Below are 22,825 nucleotides of genomic sequence, written 5' to 3' on the forward strand. Positions count from 1 at the left end.
CTAAAATATGGCTGCCAACTATCGTCCATAATTTCATGAGCAATTTTGGGGAACCAGCAGGAGGAAAACGCAGGCGGTTGAATGGAGGATCCGGGAAGGGAAAACCAGCTTGCCTGGCCACGGACGATGTTGCTGGCAAAGTGCAGTGATAAATCAGATTGTCACTTTTGTATATTTGCGCCAACTGACGATGCCGTCTCCCTTGCATTTGAGCTGCATGCATGCGAAGCAGCCTTTTGATGCGTTAAGCACAGCAGCGATCATAAAAATATATGTCTCAAAATACATACATAAAATGTACATAACAACAGATTGATTAAAGTGTCTTAAAATGGAGTTTTACAAGCACACTATTAATAAAACCCTTGGATTTTGCGTATCAAAAAAAAATGTATTAAAAAAGTTATGTAGTAAAATAGTCGATATTTAAGAATTATATCATTTATAAATGTCAAAAAAACTCTTATTGTTCTTGCAAAAATCAGTTAAGCTGGAAACAAAACAGTTTGAATATCAGAGTAGTCTACAGTTCTCAAAAACCGATTATTTTTTATTCCTGTACCAAACAAATTTTTCTAATTTTATAAAGAATGTCTTATAATACATTCAATATGATAAATGAGTTCATAAATAAGTTCAAAATGATAAATAACTAATAAGTATTTTAAGGAAAATATAACTCTTAAGAATATTTCAATAAAAGTCAAAACAGAACGATTTTCAAAAAAGGAATTCTACTCAGTATTTATTTTCAAAATTACCTTTTAAAAGTAGTGCTATCATTTTAAGGATCACTGTATTGCATGCAAGCGACTGCCTTAAAATGCGTTCGCCAAAGGGAAGGGAGCTAAAAGCGGGAAAACAGGAATGCATTTCACTTTGCCAACGGGCAACGAGTCATAATTATTATTATTTTGATTATTGCACCTGAAAGATGACATTATTAACATCGCTAATGTGGCGAAACGGGGATGGGATATACATACAAACGTACCCGCACACATGAAGTTGTGAGTCACTGGGAGAAATTGGAGTTCGATTATAAATTATATCATTTTGTGGTCAATTAGAAATTTGATACAATAAGTGGCCACTTACTAAAATGGTTTCCTATTATTTCTGAGCACTAAAGGGTAACACAAACACCAGGATGAAAAACTGTTAATTGAAACAAGAACAATGCTGTCTAAAACATAGTTTTTTCAATGGTCATTGTTTTGCCCTTTTGTGTTGTTAATTGCAAATTTGTAAACAAGAACTATTAAAACGATGCCAAAACTGCTCATTTAGTGTATTAACTACGGTCGAACAACACTTAAAATCAGCAGTATACTAAAGGTTTAATAATGGCCATGGAAACATAACGAAAATAAATAATACATAAGTATATAATTTACAGGAAAATATCTTCAAAAACAAATATTTAGAGGAACTGTTAATAAATATGAAAATTTTCAATTTTTACTGTTTTACATATCTATATATAAATTTTATATGCTAATACGCTGTTTGTTTACAGTTTAAACTAAGATACAAAAGCAACAAAAAGCATTTGTTATATAAAAACTATACTTTATTAATTTTATTGCCTAGCTTCTTCATTCATCTACTAAGAAACCACAGTCTCTTCACGTTGGGATTCCATGTTCTGCCCGTGCTGGAGCTTCTCCAGATGAGTTACCTCCTCCTCATCCAGCTCTCTGGAGGAATCGATGTGTCCCAAAAACTCCGACGGACTGGAACAGTCCACGGACGTGGCCTCCTTCCAGCTGGGACTATTTAGGTGGTCCATGAACTTTATATGCCGTTCTGGACAATACGGTTCCAAGATAATGTAGTGCGAATCATCCGTATGCGGCTGGTCGTAAATGTGAAGCTGCGAGAAGATGGCCCGTTCCTGGACCCGTTTGATATACTCGGTTCGACTCTTGGCCAGCAAGTTTAGGGCCTCCATATTGACGACCTCATCCATGACGACGAGATCGCCGGCGGGTCCGGTACAGAGACTGCCTTCGGGATCGGCAAAGATCGCCTGAATATACCGCAGGATGTGCCAAATGTGGTGCTGATCCTTGCGCCACTCCTTGAAAAACGGCGACAGATCCAGCGTGTTGGTTTCCGGACAGACGTGCGGATGGATCACCACTGAGGAGAAAACCACCGTGGGCAGGATGACGTCCTCCGGAAAGTTGTCAGGCAGCACAATGGAGAAGCGGAACACACTGCCCGCATAGATTCCTCCGTGCACGAAGATCACGCCGAACCAACACAATCCGGAGGCATAGCTGGGAATCGCATAGATGTTCTTCAGCTCCTCCTTCACCAGATTGTACTCTGCCAGGAGGCGGTAGCCCTGGTTGATGAGCGCGATCTCCTCCTTGCCCTCCGTGGAGTACCACATGGTTCTGGCTGTCCCACGAGATGGTTGCCCAAACTCCACCAAAGATTCTAGACTTGGAGGAGCAAGTAGAGTCCAGCGGATGGTGTTACTGTCACTGAAGGCCTAGAAAACAAATGAATTTAATAGATTACATATTCTGACAGTAAGTTCCTTAACTATTAACATTCGGTAAAATTTCTATACATTTTTATTACCCAAAAAACATCCCATTTGGTTTCCCCTTATATTGATTATTTTTGCAATACTATTTTTTTGGCTCTATAAAAATTGACTGATCCAAAATAAGAAGTTATTTAATATATTTATAACAAGAAACTTTATTGTATTTACTTTTTCATGGGGGCTGATTTTTAGATTTCTAAAAAGGGGTTTTTCAAAAATTTGCAAAAGTGATAAGCTATATTTCCTAATTATTTCATAAATGATTACTGCGAACAGTGTACTTTATGCCGAATAATTCGTTCTCTTACATTTATGCGGCATGTCAACTTACTGCAAAACAACATACAATCGGGAAACGGGAATTGTCCGCAGAGACCTCAAAAAACTATGTATGTCCAGTCGCAACTACATGAACCGCGAATCGAGGAGAGGTTGGAGGGAACAACCTGCAGATGGGACTGGTACTGGAACTGGGGATCTGGAACTGGTACTCAGCGGCATATTCAATCATGTCAAGTGTAATAATTTTGCGAATAGCAGATATGTACACGCAGAAACCGAGCCGGCAGCCTTGGGGATTTGGAGAACTGAAGAACTGCAGAACTGGAGACGGGGACTTAGACCACATTGCATGTGTGAGTGCGGATTTTTGATTTATTGTCGCCTCGATGTTCTGATGTACGGTTCTTTCACGCACTGGCAACATAATGTGGCATTATAATGTCGCATGTTCTGGCCGTGTGAGCCGGTGTTTGGCGCTGCGTCCGTGTGATTTGTTATGAATTTATTATGTGACGGAAGTGGCTTTGGCATGGCCAACTCGCAACTGGTCAAACAGGCGCAAATGTTTGCATGCCGATGGCCGCGGCTCCTAATTGGCCACGCTCACCTTTCCAGCTCAAGAAATCGCTTTTGGCAGAACAGCGAAATAAGTTTTGATATTTTTGGCACTTTCGGCACGATGTTTGTTTTACCCTGGCAGAGGGTAATCCAACTTTCAACTCTGTTTTCTTATTAAAAAGAGATAACTGGGTTATGCCTTTTTGTAAGACATAAGTTTTAAAAGCACAAGTCAGTGTATCAAAAATATTATAATATATGTATGTTACTTTAAATTTAAAAAGATTTTGGTATCTTAAAAAAAATAAAAATGGTATTAATTTTAATAGCAATATTACAAACAATTTTATTGTCTTTTGAATAATTTAAGAAAAGGGAGCTACGGGATGTTTTATCTTCCGAGTTTATTAGACAGTAGATCAGGTCTGCGGGGAAACAAAATTTGACAATAATTATTGTTTGGAATATAGTTGAAGAAAGTAATAATAAAATAACGTTATCTTCAATTCAAAAATAACACTTAAAAACACAAAAAAAGAACTATTCTATAGTGACAAGTGACTACATTTAATTCAGCTAGTATTTTTAATATATAAGTCTCATCGATATTATAATCTGAAAGAGTATTTCCCATTTTGGCCTTAAACCCAAGACTTTCTACCTTGTTTATTTTTGTTTTATATATTTTTGGCAAACATATCCAAAACACTCACTGACAGAGACGGACAGACAATGACGCTTCCTTGATAAGTTCAGCGCAGAAAAGGGAATGAAACGAATGCATATAAACGTGCGAAAGATAAGGGAAATGCCAAAAATAATGAACGGAAATAAAAATTGGTGTTGCGGTGCTGCAACTCATTAAAAATTATACCACGATACGAGGCGATATGATACGTTATGATTTGCGACTTTGGCACCGCGAGACTTTCTTTATTTCTTTGGGTTGGGATCCAATCCGATCCGACGAATCCAACCTGGTGGTTAACGCCAGTTGTCATGTGGGGATGTGGTCTGACATGGGTGCAACACCCAGGCGTGGAAAGGGCTTCGCGTCCGACTCATTTTCGCCTACACTGCCCCCGGCGAGTGGTGGTGCAACCCATGTCAGAGTGTTTGGCCCCAGGCAATTGCTAATATGTGCCCCGATTCCGTGGTCTCCACCTGTGGATGATACCACTGCCTGTCACCTGGCGAACGAACCCACGAGCCCTGCATTCAATTTCGGATTTCATACCAGCTCGGATTCATATGCGGGCAGCAATTTCTCCGCCTTGCCATTTGCCATTTGCCACTTGCCACTTGCAACTTGCCCGTCCTTCTTATCAGCTTTCTTCATTTATATATGCTGCGTTGCCTTTCGAGAACGAGTGAAACACTGGCTACACACAGAAAGCATCCAGCCATCCCGATTTTGAGGACCGGCATTTGTAATACGGTGGCATATAACACTTAAGTGCCTGTTGTTGTTTTATAAGATAAAAACTCTGGCTGGGGCCCACATAAGGCCAGTTCGGACGTGCTGGCGGATAACGCGATGCCAATTTCATTTACTGGCACTTTCATTAACCAAACCCGAAAAAAAAACCAATCCCCAAAAAAACAAAAAAGCATCAAAGTCGAATAAAATAAACGAATTGGCGTGTTTTAAAGTTCTCGCTGAAAGTTGCGGGTTGGCCACAAATGTTTGCTCTTTTCGCAGTGGATGGAGGGAATTCTGCGAACAGTACTCAAATGAAATGGGCTTGTATTCCAGATTCAGCGATTGCTATCAATCAGTTATTTACAGGGAAAGCTCGAGAGTGTACTCCAAGGCAATACAGAGGAATCAGCGAAAACAGTGGGAACTGTGTTAAAAATTAAACTTACGCGAAACTTTAATTCTTAGTTGGCTAATTTATATACTATCATAACTTTTTAATTATTGCGATGACCGTAAAGAAGATGGTCAGAAATAAATCCTCAAACCCTTCGTTTAATTATAAGGAATATTTTAAAAAGACCTTTGTTGGGTGTAGAATAAGACATATTTAGCTTTAAAGAAATCATAGATTAAAGTACATACAACTCTTATCCTAATCAGCATCCCCAAAAAACTTAAAATTTATTTATATGTAGTTAAGTTTAATATAATTAACATTCAAATATGGACATAATTTAAATAAAATCTAAAAAAATGGGTATATTGTAAATGTGTTTGGATTAATTTAACCATAATTCTTGAATTTATTTAGATCTTTTTAAACAATAAATTAACTAATGTACCTACTTATTTATTCAATCCGGAACAATGTGATTCTGTCAAGATCCAAAAGTGCTACTAAAAATCAAGAAAAAATACCAAAGACCGTAAATAGCAATTCTAACGCCGTTTTAATTGACTTCCTTGCACAATATATGCACAAACTCTTAAATCAGAAGAAGGAAAACGTTCCTTCCATTATAAATTATGAGCAGGGAGCTTATCTTTATTGCACTTTGTGGCATACTTTCAGGCAGTGTCACAAATAGCCCCACCTTAAAACCAATGTGTGGAAATGTGAATTATTTTTGCCAATATTGATTTATGCGAAGAGTGTCTCGTGGAGAAGGGGGAAGATGGCACTGGCCAAATGCAATCCCAGACTCTGTGTGTGGCTTATTCAAATTCAAATTAGATTATATGCAAACACCGGCCACTCTTTCACTTGCCGTTCTTTATTATTATATAGGAATGCCGACCGAAAACAGCAAGAACAGCAAAAACAACGACTGGGACGACGGTCTACTAATATTTGCATAATCGCAGGCAGCTCAACCAAGCTGAGCTGAGCTGGCCAACATGCGGCAAAGCAATTATTTCTTTAAAAATAAATTGCATGCACAATTGGTAGCAATAGCAATTGCAGCAGCAACAACAAAATACCCACGGAGGACCACCAGAGAATGGATCCAATGGATCCAAAGAATCTGGCCGAATGCAGGTCCCGACAACGACGACGACTACGACGAATTTGGTCAAAACTTCTTTTTGTGGCCATGAAAGTGGAGGCCGGGCCCAAGGAGCGGGGGGGCGTGGCAGCTCAGCCCAGCTCGTTTTTTGCGATTTGTGTGTACGCCTCATTCGTTTATTTGCATATCGATTTGGAGTTTTTAGTTCCCCAGAACCCGGCCAACAGTTTCCCCCAAAAAATACTTGGCATGATTTTATTTGCCCACAAACAATTGCATAATTGCCCTCGAGTCTCTTGGCCAAGCATTTAGCCCCGGGGCTTCAGCTCATAAATACAAAAGCCTGTAACTCAAGTGCAAATTCAATTTTTACAGCACACTTATTTAATCTTTGGGCCAATCACTCGATGGGCGACATAAAGCCAGCTGATATGCGCGATAAGCACGTGCCATTAGCCCTATTCCATCAAGAAAACCCTTAGTAACTCATAGTTCTGTCGATGGGTGCAATAGTCTTGATTTGCCGCACGACCAGAATTCTTGGCCAAAGTTTTCGGGGCAGTCACGTAGCCATAACGCGTTGGTAAGTCTATTATTGTTGCAGGAAAATTGAAAACTTTTGTGGCCTGATATTGTGCAGAGCAAACTTGGTATAAGGGCCATGAGTCTTTTAACTTTCAGGTATCTCTAGACTTAAAAACATTTAAGTACCTTGGTAACTTCAATTGTTTACCCTTTAGCAATAAATTAAATCCAAATTAATAATAGTTTTTAATTTGTTTAAAGATTTATTATTAAATTTTTTAATTATGCATGTAATTTATAGCCAATTGTGTAAAAAAATGTAAGGCTTATCTCTATAAAAAATTCAGTAAGAGACTGACTATCCATTATTTTGTGTTTATGAACGAATAAGTCTAAATAAAACTAGGGTGTGTTACATTTTATTATGCCAAAACAAATGACAGAAACTTTTCCTACATCCTCGGTAACTAATTGAAATTATCTGAAAAACAGCTGCTTTTTTTGTTGTTTTGTTTTTCCCATTTGCCTTGTTAGCTTGTCAGCCCTTTGACCAGTTAACTCTTAAAAGGGTGAAGCCCTCCAAGTCAGTCACTCTCATTATGTCCGTTCGCTTTATCATGTTCCTTGTTGACATTCGCGCGGACACAAATGAAGCAATTTTCCTGACATGCAAAACGTGCAACAGTTGCGACTGCCGAGTAGGAATCGAATTGGGAATTGGAGCAACTGTTGCTGCAGTTAATTTTCGTATATTTAATTCGCTTTAAATTATTGTAGAGCGGCCATGACGTTGGTAGCTGGCCGCTCTTTGATGTGCGCCCCGTCACCCATCAGCCTCACCATCGCCATCACCACATCACCCGTTAACCATTAGCCGGGCCAAAAGACGAGACGAGGCAAAGGTAAGGCCGGCAAAAAGGAGCAGTCTGTGCGGCTGCAGCTCGAAATCCAGCTCCATGATCCATCTGGGCAATTTGCAAGGCAAATCAAAGGCTTAATGAATTCATTTCAATTAAACAAACAAAAAGCGAATCAAACCACAACCGCATCAACGGCGATAGACAGTTTGCATTAATAAATCGTTTAGCTGGGAGCTACGTTTCGTATATCTCCGGGCCAATCCATTTGAACTTGGCATTTTGCGGTCGGATTGGAGCAAAAAGCAGTACAAAGAAGCTTGTATTAATTGATTCTGATCTTTGAAGTTGGGCTCATGCAGCTGCCAACTAAAGAATGGGGCTTACTTAAAAGGTTACGGCTCTTGTAATTTGTGTCTTCTTTTTAATGAGCGCTCTAACTTATAAAATAATTAGTACATGCGGGAAACCTTGAAAGCCCCTCATTAATAATGGCAAATTGATTGTCATACATTTTTTTACATTGTAAGATTATTAATTTTTTTAAAAATGATGATGCAATTAAATTATTTACCATGTTAAGGGTGATATAAAATATTTCAGGTTTTTCTCATAGTCCCTAAAACTCACTGTTTTTACTTTAAACTGTAAGCTTATATATTATTAATAAAAATATATTTCTCATCGAATATGACATTAAATTCTGAAATACTTATTTTTGTTAGTTATTTTAAATTTTCTTTATATTTTAAAATAAAACGACTGTGGCTGGGAACCCCTGATTGATATCCATTTTTAAAATATCTGAAATAAGAAAATCAAATAGTCTCATAAGTTACATTTTTCATATTTACTCTTTACTGGGAATCCCCTGATTCATTTCCTATGCAAACAATGAACTCATTTTTTCTGACGAGGATATTTATAAATTTTACAATCCTTCGAAAAAACGTTGTTGTTTATTTACCGAACATTCCAGATCGTATTTATTCTGCGGACTGTATTTACAAACAGCTTAAGTTTATGCATGGGGTCAGTCACCCAAAACATTCTGATTGCTCCCCTTTTTTGGGGAACCGACCGACAGCCGCATGGCTGATAAGCCTTAAGCTGCTTAATCGATGACCAGAGAGTTGTCAAAAATAATTCACAGGCCGCGGCAGCGACTGCTGAAAGGTAAATACAAATACAGGAAGACAGCCCGGCGTATACGTAATGTTATCAGCTCTGCAGATCTACCCTTTGGTGCTGCTGCCTTAATGCTGCCGAGCGGAATCCCATCGCCTGGCCAAATCAGAGTCTCCTGGTCGGGGCCCTTACATGAGAAATATTTTAGCGTACAATGCAAAAATGGTAGCAGCTTCGCAGCGTTTCCTTATCAGTCGTCGCAACTCCGCTGACGGATGCACCCAAATACAACAAAAAAAACACAACAGAAATGGGGGAAGAAAAAGGGAAACAAAGGCTGAAGTCGAGCTAAGATAATGCCACAATGAAGACAGCATAACGCGCCGCTGTTGAAAAATCGGTGCTGGAGCCTCCAGATGAAGAGGATGCGTTCGCATCAAGATAAACGAGCGTGCGCCCTGGTCTTCGGCATTGCCTGCCATTAAATATATACCAATATCTGTTTCTGCAATATCTGCCCAGCCACCGTAAGCCGAAAATCAAAGCTATAATAATGCATAAGTAATTTGCAGCAGCGGCAATCGAAAGGAGCCATCGGACCGGAGAAGCTCGTGCCATGGCTCTGTGCCTTGACAACAGTTAATCAAAATCCGGGGCAACATGGCCAAGACAACTCAAGCACACTGCCTGCTGAAGATTCCTCTCCACCTCGGGCAGTTATTTATTAACTGAGTAGCATTTATCGGCACATCGTTGAGATATTGAGATGCCACCGCCCATCATGAAAGGAAAAGAATTTATGGCAGTTGAACAGCTCTTTTATGTCATTTAAAAGTTCATGGAAATAACTATGGATGATTGTACTCAAAATGAAACAAAAGATTGTTTTTAAATATTTATGGAAAAAAGACATACGCTTAAAACTGACTGTAAAGGCAACAATAAATATTTTAACTATTCATATTAATAAAATAAACAGTTCTGTTTATAAAGTGATTTCTTTTAATCTAGCTAACAATAATTTTGTTATTTGAATAATTTAAGGAGCCATTTACTTATTTATTTTTTTTACTACCTTAACATAAATAGCAATTTACCACTAATAGTTATATAAAATATAAACAATATATATTTATTTCTTAATTACAAAAAATAGTTTAATTGATCGGGGCCAAAAAGGGCAACTAACTAGCTTCGATTGCTAAGTGCTACAGCGAATTCCTAAGCCCCGAACTCGGCTTTTTGGCTTGCCACCTTGTGAAGACCGTGGGGCAACATTAACTGGCCCAACAAGTTCAACAAAAGGCAGCGCAGCACAATGGCCAAGGCCTGAGGTGCAGTCAAATCCAGTCGCAGCATAGGGCCAAGTCCAAACAATGCCACTCGGCTTGTAGAAAAAAACAACAGAGGGAGCACACACAGTATTCAGACCTGCGGACACTGAACTACATTTTCATTGCAAAAAAGAAAAACAACAAAAAAAAAGAAGGAATTAAGCCAAGAAAACTGGCAAAAAAATGAAATCAGGAAGTGTATTATATAATTTTATAGATACTAAACTCAACTTTGACACAAATCGGCTGAGTGCGGTCTGTAAACATGACATTTGCTGTACACGAATCCAGCCAGGAGCCGCAACAACTTGGCCAAAAGGCCTGTGATGCTGCTGCCTCGTTTGGACCGCTTCTTTAGAGGATCTGGAGAGCTTTACTTGGGTGATGCTTATCGCAAAACGTTCAATTATTTTATTTGGTGCAGATGTGGCCGGCGATAAAAGTGCCCGATAGCAACGGCATCGACATCGACATCGCCGATGGACCGCAACTTCTCGGGTTCAGTAGCAGCAGGAACGGACCAACTTAAGGCCGCACTTGGGAGCTAAAGCTGGAGCTGGAGCTGAAACTGAGGCCAAGCCTGGCCCTGCTTTGTATATGAGGTTCAATTAAAATCAGTAGAGGCCAGCGGAAAAAGCAGCTAAATAATTGACACAAGAAAGCAAAGCCGCAAATTTGCCGATCCGCAGGCAGCAGCAGGAGTACCAGAACAGCAGGAAAAAATGTGTCATTCGATAAATGTCTATGTTGATGGTCAGCCTCATAAAATGGTCTGAGCTAAAGGCCACAAATCGAAGGAAAAGCGACACAAAACTAGGGAAATAGAAAAGAAAGACGGTTTAGCTTGGGAGAAATGGTCTTAAATATGCCAAACACCATATAAATGTCTGTATATTGCACATGGGCCTTAAGGTCAGGTTTAACATTATTTATTTATTAAAATACATTTGTTCTTTTAAATTACATTTTATTTTATGGGAATTGAACTTAAAAAAGGACTTCACAATAAATCACATGGGCTTATATTTGAAATTGTGAAAATTTTTTTTTAATTTTACTTAAAATTTGGTATTAATTAAAAATTTCAAATTCACCTAAAATTTTATATTAATTTCACTTCAAATGTGATTTAATTAATGTTTCACAGTTTTCAGTTTACTTTGCAGCTACATTTATAGTTCTGTATTTAATTCCATTCTCTTATCGAATTGACATTTTAAAATCTCAAAAAATTGTTTAGGAATAAAGTTGTTTTTTCTTAAAAACAAAGACTTTAAAAAAAAAATTAATGCTCTTCACTTCTAGTTTGATTAATAGCTTGCCGATAATGTAGTAGGGTATGCAAAATTTAATAGAGGTATTGAGATGGGATCCTCAAAAGAAATATATTTTTGCATATATTTGAAATGCTTTACGTGTTTTTTCTTTAACTTTTCACCCGAATGGTTAAAGGCCATAAATTGTGAACCTTTTACTTGGAATGTATGTAATGCTATGGCTAGACTTTATATGCCAATAAAGGTTAAATTTGAAGAGATTGTTTACAACTTAACTCATTCATCACCTTTCTAAATTAGAACTAAGGCTTACGATGCTATAACACAAATATTGGGCGTTTAAAGACAAAATTCCAGCTAAAGCCACAATAAACGAGGCTGTTTACTAGATGTTTGCTGCAGTTGTTGGCAAAAGTTACAATTAAAATTGTTGGAGCGCAGAGAAGTGCTGACCAGAAGCCAACTGAAACCCGGTCCAAGTGCCAGCGGAAGTTGTGGGCAGTGCTGGCAATTCGTTTGCTATTGTTGGTCGGTTCTTGCAATTAAAATTATTCCGTTTGAGCTATTGATGAAGGCCCCCGAAAGAGGGCCCAAAGTTGGCAGCGGCCAATGCGGAAGCGGAAAGTGGGCCATTATGCGAGTGGAGCGGCAGCTCGATTTAGTTATCTGACAGGGCCAGAACTGAACCAAAACCGACCGATTGTGGCTTAAAGTTGTGCCATAGAGTGTGCCATATCAACTCGAAGTCCTTCTCCGGTTGTGGCGACACTAACTGGAACAAAAAAAAAAAAAACAAGAAAGGAAAGCTAACTTCGGGCGGAGCCGAAGTTGAAATACCCTTGCAGAATATTCTGCAAATTATATTCTCCAAAATTATTCATATGATGCATTCTTAATACTCATAAAAAATCCAAACTTCCTAACTTTAAAAACACCAAAGTTATGGCATTTCCAATCGTTCAGTTATGTATATGGCAGCTATAGAATATAGTCGGCCGATCCTTATGAAATTTGATATGTCGGATTGATTGGGCAAAAATAAAACCCATAGAAAATCCCAACTTCCTAACTTAACAAACACTAAAGTTATGGCATTTCCGATCAATCAGTTATATGGCAGCTATAAGATATAGTCGTCCGATCCTTATGAAATTTAATAGGTCGGATTAATTGGTCAAATATAAAACCCATAGAAAATCCCAGCTTCCTAACTTTACAAACACCAAAGTTATGGCATTTCCGATCAATCAGTTATATAGCAGCTATAGGATATAGTCGGCCGATCCTTATGAAATTTGGTACGTCGGATTGATTGGCCAAATATAATACCCATAGAGAGTCCCAACTTCCTAACTTAACAAACAGCAGAGTTATGGCATTTCCGATCAATCAGTTATATGGCAGCTATAGGATATAGTCGGCCGATCCCGGCCGTTCCGACTTATATACTGCGTGCAAAGGAAAGAAGGGTGTGTGCAAAGTTTCAATTCGATATCTTTAAAACTGAGAGACTAGTTCGCGTAGAAACAGACAGACGGACAGACAGACGGACAGACGGACAGACGGACAGACGGACAGACGGACAGACGGACAGACGGACAGACGGACATGGCTATATCAACTCAGGAGGTGATCCTGATCAAGAATATATATACTTTATAGGGTCGGAGATGTCTCCTTCACTGCGTTGCACACTTTTGACCAAAATTATAATACCCTCTGCAAGGGTATAAAAAAAAGGAATCCATGTGGATGGAACCGCAGCAAGTTGGAGTGCCAATGGTTTTTTAATTCTCACTCTGTCCCGAAACTTTGCACGCGGAACGACCGAATCAAATCAAATTCGCAATCAAATGCAAATTGCCATTAGATTAGTTTATTTGTGGCAGCAACCCGAGACACGCGGAATCCATCCTGTCATCTGTCGTGGAGCAGAAGCAGTGACAGGTTGTACCGCAACTGAAAGGGAATTATATTCGCCCTTACTTTGAGGTGGAAATAAAAGAAATAAAAGGGCAACGCAGTTAATAACAAAGTGACGGAATATGCGACAGCAGCTGTCGCACTGGCAAACAGCTTTCGAATGCCAAAAGGTATGCCGGCACTGCCAGCAGTCATGTCACACTCACCAAGGAGTCACTACCTCGGGCGCTCTTGAATTGAGTCTGATCAAATTAGAGTCTTTGAGGGTGGATGGCGGTGTGTTTGAGTGACGCCCCGGCTTGGATGTGGGCGTAGATGTGGGCGTGGTTGGGTGGGCAAGGGGCCAGGGGGCGTGGCTGTGGGTGTCCAACAATCTAAGTGAGTTCTAACGTTTCATCCTCCATTCCGGTGGATTAGCTAATATAAAATAAAAATGTATCAAGTTCTGGGGCTTAAACGGATTTAATATGTAAAAGCTTTGCTGACTTTGCCAAGAAACTAGCAAATAAGAAAGTCACCCTTAAGCTATTGAGTAACGATAAAATATATATATTTGTATTTTCATCCAATAAAAACCTTCTGTATAGTTTGCTTAGAAATTTGTTATAAAAGGGATATTCCAAAAATAAAAGTTCCATGTGATTAAAAGACAAAAAATAATAAATATACATATGTTAATATTTTTAAAACATTTTTAAAAGTAAAAACTTCCACATAATTTTATACAACCACCAAAAAAGCTGATGAAATTAAGAAATAAAGCTGTCTAAATCTTAAACTTGTTGGCTGATTTTCACAATATTACGCTTTCTTCTTAAAGCTTAAAGCTTACTTGTGAAATTGCTGATTGGATTTCATTTTTAGATCTCTTCGATCGAATTGATAAGTTTTGGTAAAATAAATTATATGGATTTTTTGTTGCTGGTCGTCAAACACTTTATGGGCTAGAAATTGTATTGGGTAGGTAGCATTCAATAAAAAGCACATTCTACAGGCAAACAAACTATAAAAAAATTAATTTTATATGGTGATTTATTGTATTACTGTGTGATCCAAGAATGCTTTTTTACATATTTTTATATTTTAATGCCCTTTTTGCATACAATTGTTATAGAGTTATCCGGCTATTTCATTAATACAAATTCTTAGTTCTTGTGGTAGAAGTTTCACTGCACGCTTATCGCGACAAACAGAAACTGTTTGTTTATTTTGTTCTTCTAATCGCTGAGTTGCGAGCTTTTTCCCTGACCGAGGGCAATTTATTACCGCACCAGGTACAAATAGAGCGCATTGGCAGAAGCTCCAACCAGACGTATTTTGAATTTCGTGGCGAATGCAGATCGGCTCGTAAAAGAGAATGATTTTGGTAACATTAGCTTTGGGCCTTATTTTGGCCGGTCTGCTCTATTTGACCATGACCTGGAACTTCAACTACTGGCGAAAACGAAAAGTGCCGGGACCCAAACCCAAACTCTTCACCGGCAATTATCCCAATCTATTTAAAATGGAACGCAATATGATCTACGACTTGAACGACATCTACGAGTGAGAAGAACTACACTTTCTTTCAAGCAACAGTGTCTTATTTTGGTATTTTGTGTCTGTTTAGAAAGTACAAAAACAAGTTCGATGCGGTGGGCATCTTCAGCGGACGGGTTCCCCAACTTCTGGTGACTAGTCCAGACCTGGCGCATCGCGTTTTAGTTTCGAACTTCAAAAACTTCCATGACAACGAGTTATCCAAATTTGCGGACGAAAAAACCAACTTCATCCTGTCCAATAATCCATTCTTTATAGCCGGCGAAAAGTGGAAGCAACGGCGGGCTGATATCACTCCAGGTCTGACCAATGGTCGGGTAAGTTGAGTTATAAATCGATAAATGTCAGTACTCTATACCACATTATAAGCCAACAGATAAAAACGGTCTATCCAGTGACGAACAAGGTGTGCCAGAAAATGACCGAGTGGGTGAAAAGGCAAATTCGCTTGGGTGCAGTCGATGGGATTAATGCCAAGGATGTAAGTACATATTAATAGTTTTATAGGAAAACATTTACTCTAGTAAATCTAAAAGATAGAAAGTCCAATTAAATATTTTTTGTATCCCAACAGTTGAGTCTGTGTTTCACCTCCGAAATGGTCACAGATTGCGTGCTGGGCTTGAGTGCCGATAGTTTTACGGACAAACCTACTCCCATTTTGGCCAACATAAAGGATCTGTTCAATCCTCCCTGGACCTTCTCGATGCTCTTCGCCCTGGTCAGCACCTTTCCCTCTCTAAGTAATTTGGTCAAACTGCGTTTTATACCGCAACATGTGGAGCGTTTTTTCATCGACCTAATGGGCACAGCAGTTCAGACTCGAAAATCCCAACTGGCAACTGGACAATTCCAGCGCAGCGACTTTCTGGATTACCTAATGCAACTGGGAGAGAAGAGGAACCTGGACATTCCGCACCTGTTGGGAAACACCATGATCTTCCTTTTGGATGGTTTCGAGACAATTGCTGGTGTTCTTTCGCACATGCTGTTGCTTTTGGGCCGTGATGAAGTGGTGCAGCAGCGATTACGGGAGGAGATCCAGGCACATCTACAAGATGGAATCATACCTTACGATAAACTCAACGAGTTACCTTATCTGGATGCCTGCATGCATGGTAAGAAATATTAAATATAACTTCCACAAAAATCAAATTGATACAATAATTTCAAACATCATTATCTTGGTTGAACAATTCGATATATGTATTCACTTCACTCACTCAAGATTAATTATAAACTTACAGAATCAATCCGATTATTCCCACCCGGTTTTATGACCTCCAAACTTTGCACCGAATCCGTGGAGCTTCCCAACAGAGATGGCCCCAATTTCACCGTGGAAAAGGGCACCGTGGTTGTTATACCTCACTACTGCTACATGAACGACGAGGAAAACTTCCCGAATCCGTTGGAGTATAACCCTGAACGCTTCATGGATCCCGATGTATCCAAAAACTTACGCGAGCGTGGTGTCTACATGGGATTTGGAGATGGTCCACGTGTTTGCCTAGGTAAATACAAATTAAATTTGTTTAATAACGATAATAGTTCTCATTGTGTTTAATAGGTATGCGCTTTGCAACATCACAAGTTAAGGCTTCTATTGTGGAGCTGATTACCAAATTCAACATCAAAGTCAATCCAAAGACCCGCAAGGACAACTTGTATAACCCAACCTTGTTCGTACCTAATCTAAATGGTGGTATTTGGTTGGATATGGAGGTTCGTCAATAAGTACGTTAACTATTATTGATAAATAAGTGCTAATAAACACTTCACTATCAAATGTGTTTAGCACGCATTTTGCATTTAATGCGATTGCTATGATAAAACCAAATAAAATAGGAACAAAAGAAATTGACCAAAGAATAAATTTAATTATTTAAAAAAATTGTACATAAAATTGGTAGCTTAACAAATTAGTGTATTTTTAGGATTTTAAATTTCAATTACAAATTTTAAACTATAAATCCAAGTAATTTCATTTTTTAAACCATGAAGGAAAACCAAAAAATAAAGTAAATAAATTAGAACATAAGTCTTAGGTATTTTATAATACACTTTTTTGTTCAGCCACCCGATTTGTAGTTCTTGAAATACTTACCATCAAAAATGTTTACCTGAATCATCTAATATTAGATTAACTTTAGTTTAATATTGGTTACAAAATTGGCTTAGCCCCTAAAAGTATCTGAATATGCCCCAGTTTGCACTTCGATTGCCGCACATCTTTTTGCTGCTGTTGGCGCTTAAGAAGCTGAGTCTTCTTTCGTCAGCCACCCACATTGACAGTTTTTCAATTGTTTGCATTACATTTTAGCCACATTTATGCAGAGATTCCAGAAGGGAAGGAGATGAGAAGGATTTGGATCTGGGTCTGTGGGCACGGGCACCCAATGCTGCCAGTTGCCATTCTACTGGAGCTAAAGCTCGTATTTTCTGGCTGGTACCCGCCTGTGTGTGTTATGCTTTACTTTTACTTCGGTGCACACAAAAGGCCATGGAAAACTGTCATTGGCAAAATCTAAACAATAAGTTTGTTATTTTTGAGCAGAGCCAACGAACCGAAAGAGGCCCTCTGCCACTTTACTCCTCGAAGTGTCCTTCCCATAACGATAATAACGATACAGCACCCTTAGAGGTTAAGCAATTTCCCTAGACTTCGGTTGACACAATTTCCACTTTTCCCATCGCTTTTGTGAGTTCCTCTGACGCAGACTTAATTGATTTCAAAGTTCCATTTTAAAGCAAACTTCCAGGCGAGCAGTTAATAGTGCTAATATCTGCAATTGTTTTCCTAATATGCGTTATTATTTGCAGAAACTGCAAACGTTCGCCATAACCAATTTCGAATAATTCTTCCACAATTTCCCATTTTCCATGCTCTGTGAAAACCAGTAGCTCTAAATACCAACCAGCTTCAGGATAGCATGCAAATTTACATATTTGACAGCCGTGTCATGGTCAGAAGTGGAATAGTTTTCATTTTTCCTGGCTTTGACATTTTGGCCAACACTTTTTGTACAAATATTTTGACAATTTGACTGGCAGTTGATTTGGTTGGCATTCAAAATTATGGCCAAAAATTTCACACTGCACATGTGAAGCAATTAAATTGAAATTGTTTTTCATTTGCTTTATTAGATAATTAAAATAGTTTATTAAAGAGCTATAACTATGCAGGGTGTTTTTAGTTTAACAGGTGAGCTAGCTAAATTATTGTGTACGAATTTGTGCCGTGGAACATGGTGAATTAAGCATCAAAATTAAAGGCAATTAAGAAATTGTTCAATACTTAGGTCTTTTAAACCTATTGTCTATTGAAGATAGTTATTTTGCTAGTATATTTACTACACAAATCTACTATCCCAGCTCGAATGGAATTTAATACTGTTCGGTTATTGCAGCAATAAAGAAAACAATTACCAAAAAAAAGTTGACAGCCATATTTAGTGCTCCTTGTTCATTTGCCGACATTCCCATTGACCTTTTCCTTCTATCGACTTGGCAAAAATTCCGCACTCCCTCTTTGTATTTGACAACTACAATGGTTTTATTGGGACACCGTACTAAATTTATGCAACTCAATGTGTGCGGTGCCAAATTATGTACACTTCATTTCGTGTACAATAACGAAGGAAAAACACACGCCATATATTTCGCACTTTCCCCGTGAAGGAAACTCACATCAGGTGCAGACTGCCGCCTGTTGACCCGAACTTGGGGGTCAGTTTATTGTTTACCTACAGCAGCAATAATGGCAAAAACTGTGGACGTGCCAATAGCTACGGGGGGATATATCCTTGGAGTCGGTTTGGTCTTATGTGAATACATAAACACATGCGAACTCGACAAATTCGACACAAATGTGAAAATGCGACAAGATTTATGCCAAAGTAATAAATATAAATGCGGTTTTGAGTAGAAAATAGAAACATAGGAGCATTTGGCGCACACAAAGGTGCGTTTACATCGAAGTAAAGGGAGGGGTATACATTGTATACCTATTCCTTATATATATTTATACATGTATTTGGACGGACTGGGGCAGTAAATCATTGCGGTTGGCCTGGCAATTTATCGTACCGCCCCCATCCATCTGGCCATATGTTACACGAGTGTAAATATTGAAATAACTTAAGGAAGTCGGCTAGGAATTCCTTGACTGGCCGACTGGTCGTGTGGACATCGAGGCGCCCCAATAAATCACACGAAAAAGAGCATTGAACGAAGTACCACCGGGCGCATACGTAATCTATTTGAAAATGGCATTGGCAAACAAATGCCACTCCAGCTACCCTGCGTTTGGGTGAAACGCAATTTTTATATTTTTTGGCTTACCAATCAGAAGCTCCACTCCCGTTTTCCACAACTTTGGGCAAAGGCGGACTTGCAAAAATATGCAAAATTTGCAGCTTTTCCGAATTTATGGTTATTTGTGTTGCACTCTTAATGCTATTGAACTTGCACTTAACAAATGGCATGGAGCCCAGTCCGATTCGCCCGCTTCAGATTCGCCCAGTTGCACTCCATTTAGCCGATGAAATAAACGTTGCCTCCACTTCCTTTCCGCACTATCATCCTTTTCCTTTTTTTGTGTTTTTGGCTGTCTTTCAAAACATTTTAGTTACATTTTGAATATTACATTTCAATATGCGTTTCTGATATGTGTCTGCAAATTGGAAAGCAAAAACAACCCAACTGCTTTGTGTATATATATGTATGTATTTACTTTGAAGTCAACGACTGTTGATGGTCAATGCTTAGGTCAGCTTTAATGCAGAATTAAATAAAATGCCAGAGGTATATCACTTTAAATGTATACTTAACTTAATTATTTAGATTTAAGCATTGAAAAGTTAATTTGGAACACGTAAATGTTATATTAACTATGGGAATTTAATATCGGATATTAAGAACTTTGGTTACATATATTTAAATGTTTTTCTTCCTTTTGCTCAGAAAAAAATAATAGAAGCCCAAACGATTCTTATTTTTAAGACAATATTAAACAAAGCATTAGTATATGACTAAAATCTAGTATCTGACTAAAACCAGTCCGTCTCCAGTTTCAGGAAAACTGGTTTTGAACTATGTATTTTTCCTCCTCGTTAAAAAGTGTGTAATACGATTTTAACCTGACAAATTGGAGTGTCCCTTTTTACTAATGTAACTATTTATTTTCATATTACTTTTTGTTATTTGCACCAAAAAGTAATGAATTTGGTCCCCACAAATACCCACAATTTTCTGTCCCAAATTTAGCTATACTCAATATGATAGCAAACATCATACACAATTTTGGATAATGAATTAGTATGCGTAGGTAACCGAAATCAGAGCTACTTTTTTTCTTATACTGCATATTTGTTCGCCTCTTTGAAATGATGTCCCAACCCATCACCCCGCTAATTAAAATCCATATGCGCCAGATAACTGACAATAATTAGCACACAAGCGCGTGCAAACAAACACACAATTAAAAGTGCATAAATATGCAAGAATTGTGCATGTTGGCAAAGGTCTTGCCATAACCCAACCGAACCCAAGCCCCCAGCCCCAACTGGGTATAAAAACTAAAGGCATTATAATGTCAGGCTGGCTTTTATGCACACGTCAGGCTAATCGCTAGCACAAACACACCTCCATAAAGGAGGGATCCTAAGACCCCATCCTAATGCCCCCCATCCCATCCCAACCCATTCCATTCCATTCCACTGTGCTTGTGCAGGGCAAATAGAGCGAAACCATAATTGTTGTACTTGGCAACTTGAGTTCTCTCCTCGCTTTTTGTGTCGTAGTCAGCAGCCGCCGTTGGGGCCATGAAATATGAATAATGTCAGTGGCAGGCTCAGTTGGCAAAAGCCGAGGATGGAGCTGCTGCATGTGCTCGACAGTTTGATGTGCGTAGTATTTGCTAAACCCATTTAATGAACCACCCCCCTCCTGCCTCACTAATTTAGCTTAATTCGCTGCCAGCGGGGTGGCCCTTCCAGAGGGGGATGATAGTTTGACTTGGCCAAGGTTTGGGTATTATTTTTAATGAAATGCGGCGGGAGTCACTTTCACGGGCTCGTAACTGCAAATTGGTCGTACTTTTCAGCCAACATCTCGGGTGACACGGCGAAACGAGGATGAACAGGAAGAGGTATTTGCATTTCAGCCCTGACAATTAAATATTTGTGAAGCCACGTGATGGTAATTAAAATGCGTAGTCGAGTAAAGATGGCTTAGGCTGTGTGGTCGACAACCTGTTCTGGGATGATAAAAGGATTGGCAAATGTCAGGGATAATCATTAAAATTTTATGAGAATGCATTAAAGAAAAGTCGACTCGGAAATGAGAGACAAAGACATTCACTAATTGCCCTACTTCCAAAGTATAACTGAGTTTAAGAAGGTTCTCTTAGTTATTGCTACTTAATAACACTTGAAGCGTTTACTTTCATAAAGATTTAATGTGATAAAAAAAGTACATTTATACTTCCAACCAATGAGACAAATAAAAGGACTTTTTATATATTTGATAAGTTATATTCTTTTAATATTGAATTAGTAAGTCGCATGTAACATAGTTTTTCCTATGGAAAGCTGTAGAATCGAATATTTGTTTTTTCTCCGTATGCAATTAAATGTAGCATGTTCCATTGGGGCCATTCAGGCCAGGATGTCCAAGGTCCAACATCCTGTCACGAAATGTCAGTCAACGTGACCGGCTCCTGCTGCACCACCGGGAACCACATGTCAACGCTGATGCAAAAATTGTCAAGGGCGATTCTTTGGTTAACACAATGGGTGGTGTAAATATACACAATACATTATGCAAATTGCATATTAAGCAGCGAGCTGCGTTTTAATTATATTTATAGGCTAGCACGCCCCATTTTCGCCAGCTAATAATTTCTTAATTAACTTAACAAATTTGGCCAAGGGCGCACGTTTGTCAATAAATTGTAGAAATAAATAAAATTAATTAAATTGGACTAAGCTATAATCAACTGTTTACTAAATAAATAGTTTATTGTTTTGAATTCTGTAGCTTTTTATATTCTGATATTTTTTTGGCAAACTGTATGAGCAAAATATATTAAACCACAGTCAATTGACCAAAAATCTCCAACTCATTGGCAACTGAATAAATCGTTAAATAATAGTTTCTTACTGGCTTAAAAACATTTCCATCGGATGCCGTGTAAATTTAACTTGCAGCAGTTGCTGCCACACAAAAACCGCACTTATAACCTCGGTCGGCTTATTCATATTTGTCTTTCGTATACAAACGTCATGTTGCAGGTTGCAGGTTGCAGTATAAAGGAGGATGGACGTCAATGTATCACAATCAACAACAAATACAACGGTTGTGAACAGAATTAAATTTTAATTTACATGCTTCTTGACGAGAGACCTATGTAAACGTACAGTCAAACCTATTCATATAAATCATATTCATTTTTTATTTATTTGTAATAATCTTTATTTCAGAATTAGAACTCTAGAGGACAAAACTTTTTGGTAAATGTTTTATATGTTTCCTTTAGAAGTATTAAATATAAGAGTTTTTTTTTGAATTGGTCGTTTTAAAGTTAAGTCACAAGCGTCAGGAAATGTATAAATTCAAGTTTTCAATTGGTATCAACACTCAATTTGGTTACAGTTCCTGAAGAAACAACTTTCCGAAGTACGACTGTGAAAAACTTTTCAACAAGGGGAGTCGAACGGTTTACATATATGTATATGCCGGCGTGGTGAGTTTTTGGCGCTTGCATGTGTGCAAGCGATGTAATGAAATCCCTTTAAATGTTTATGAAAAATTCATGACGCGTGCAAATGGCGCGAAAACAAGTTGCCCCGCCAGTGTTTGGGCCAAATTGGGAGTGGCTTAAAGGGGCGGCTGGATTCAGAGCCG

The 22,825-nt window shown here is 38.5% G+C and overlaps 2 protein-coding genes across 3 annotated transcripts; one reads left to right on the forward strand and one right to left on the reverse strand.

The window, feature by feature from the left end:
• Positions 1-1,551: 1,551 nt before the first annotated feature.
• Positions 1,552-14,225, reverse strand: LOC108049508 (protein crossbronx-like). Of its 2 annotated transcripts, none has more exons than XM_017130714.2 (2): positions 14,211-14,225; positions 1,552-2,503 (listed from the first exon to the last, which is right to left on the reverse strand). In XM_017130714.2, exon 2 carries the CDS (start codon positions 2,399-2,401, stop codon positions 1,610-1,612), a length of 792 nt encoding a protein of 263 aa, XP_016986203.1. In that variant the 5' UTR covers positions 2,402-2,503; positions 14,211-14,225; the 3' UTR covers positions 1,552-1,609. The 2 variants fall into 2 exon arrangements, with proteins under 2 accessions (XP_016986203.1, XP_016986202.1); XM_017130713.1 differs by lacking the exon at positions 14,211-14,225 and adding an exon at positions 2,895-3,018.
• Positions 14,226-14,664: 439 nt separating this feature from the next.
• LOC108049507 (probable cytochrome P450 28a5) lies at positions 14,665-16,811 on the forward strand. The gene is made up of 6 exons (XM_017130711.2): positions 14,665-14,923; positions 14,988-15,234; positions 15,294-15,398; positions 15,492-16,035; positions 16,165-16,431; positions 16,488-16,811. The coding sequence occupies exons 1-6, from the start codon at positions 14,736-14,738 to the stop codon at positions 16,652-16,654; spliced, it is 1,518 nt and encodes a 505-aa protein (XP_016986200.1). The 5' UTR covers positions 14,665-14,735; the 3' UTR covers positions 16,655-16,811.
• The last annotated feature ends 6,014 nt before the right edge of the window (positions 16,812-22,825 follow it).

Source organism: Drosophila rhopaloa, unplaced genomic scaffold, assembly GCF_018152115.1.
Source record: "Drosophila rhopaloa isolate 14029-0021.01 unplaced genomic scaffold, ASM1815211v1 contig_115, whole genome shotgun sequence".
NCBI lineage: Eukaryota > Metazoa > Arthropoda > Insecta > Diptera > Drosophilidae > Drosophila > Drosophila rhopaloa.

What these genes read in the sequence shown, in the direction of transcription:
- LOC108049508 (XM_017130714.2), bottom strand. Translation starts at nt 2,401, where the DNA reads ATGTGGTACTCCACGGAGGGCAAGGAGGAGATCGCGCTCATCAACCAG.
- LOC108049507 (XM_017130711.2), top strand. Translation starts at nt 14,736, where the DNA reads ATGATTTTGGTAACATTAGCTTTGGGCCTTATTTTGGCCGGTCTGCTC. An exon ending in CAGGTCTGACCAATGGTCGG is followed by an intron (nt 15,235 to 15,293) that starts GTAAGTTGAGTT and finishes ATAAGCCAACAG; the next exon opens with ATAAAAACGGTCTATCCAGT. An exon ending in TCTGGATGCCTGCATGCATG is followed by an intron (nt 16,036 to 16,164) that starts GTAAGAAATATT and finishes ATAAACTTACAG; the next exon opens with AATCAATCCGATTATTCCCA.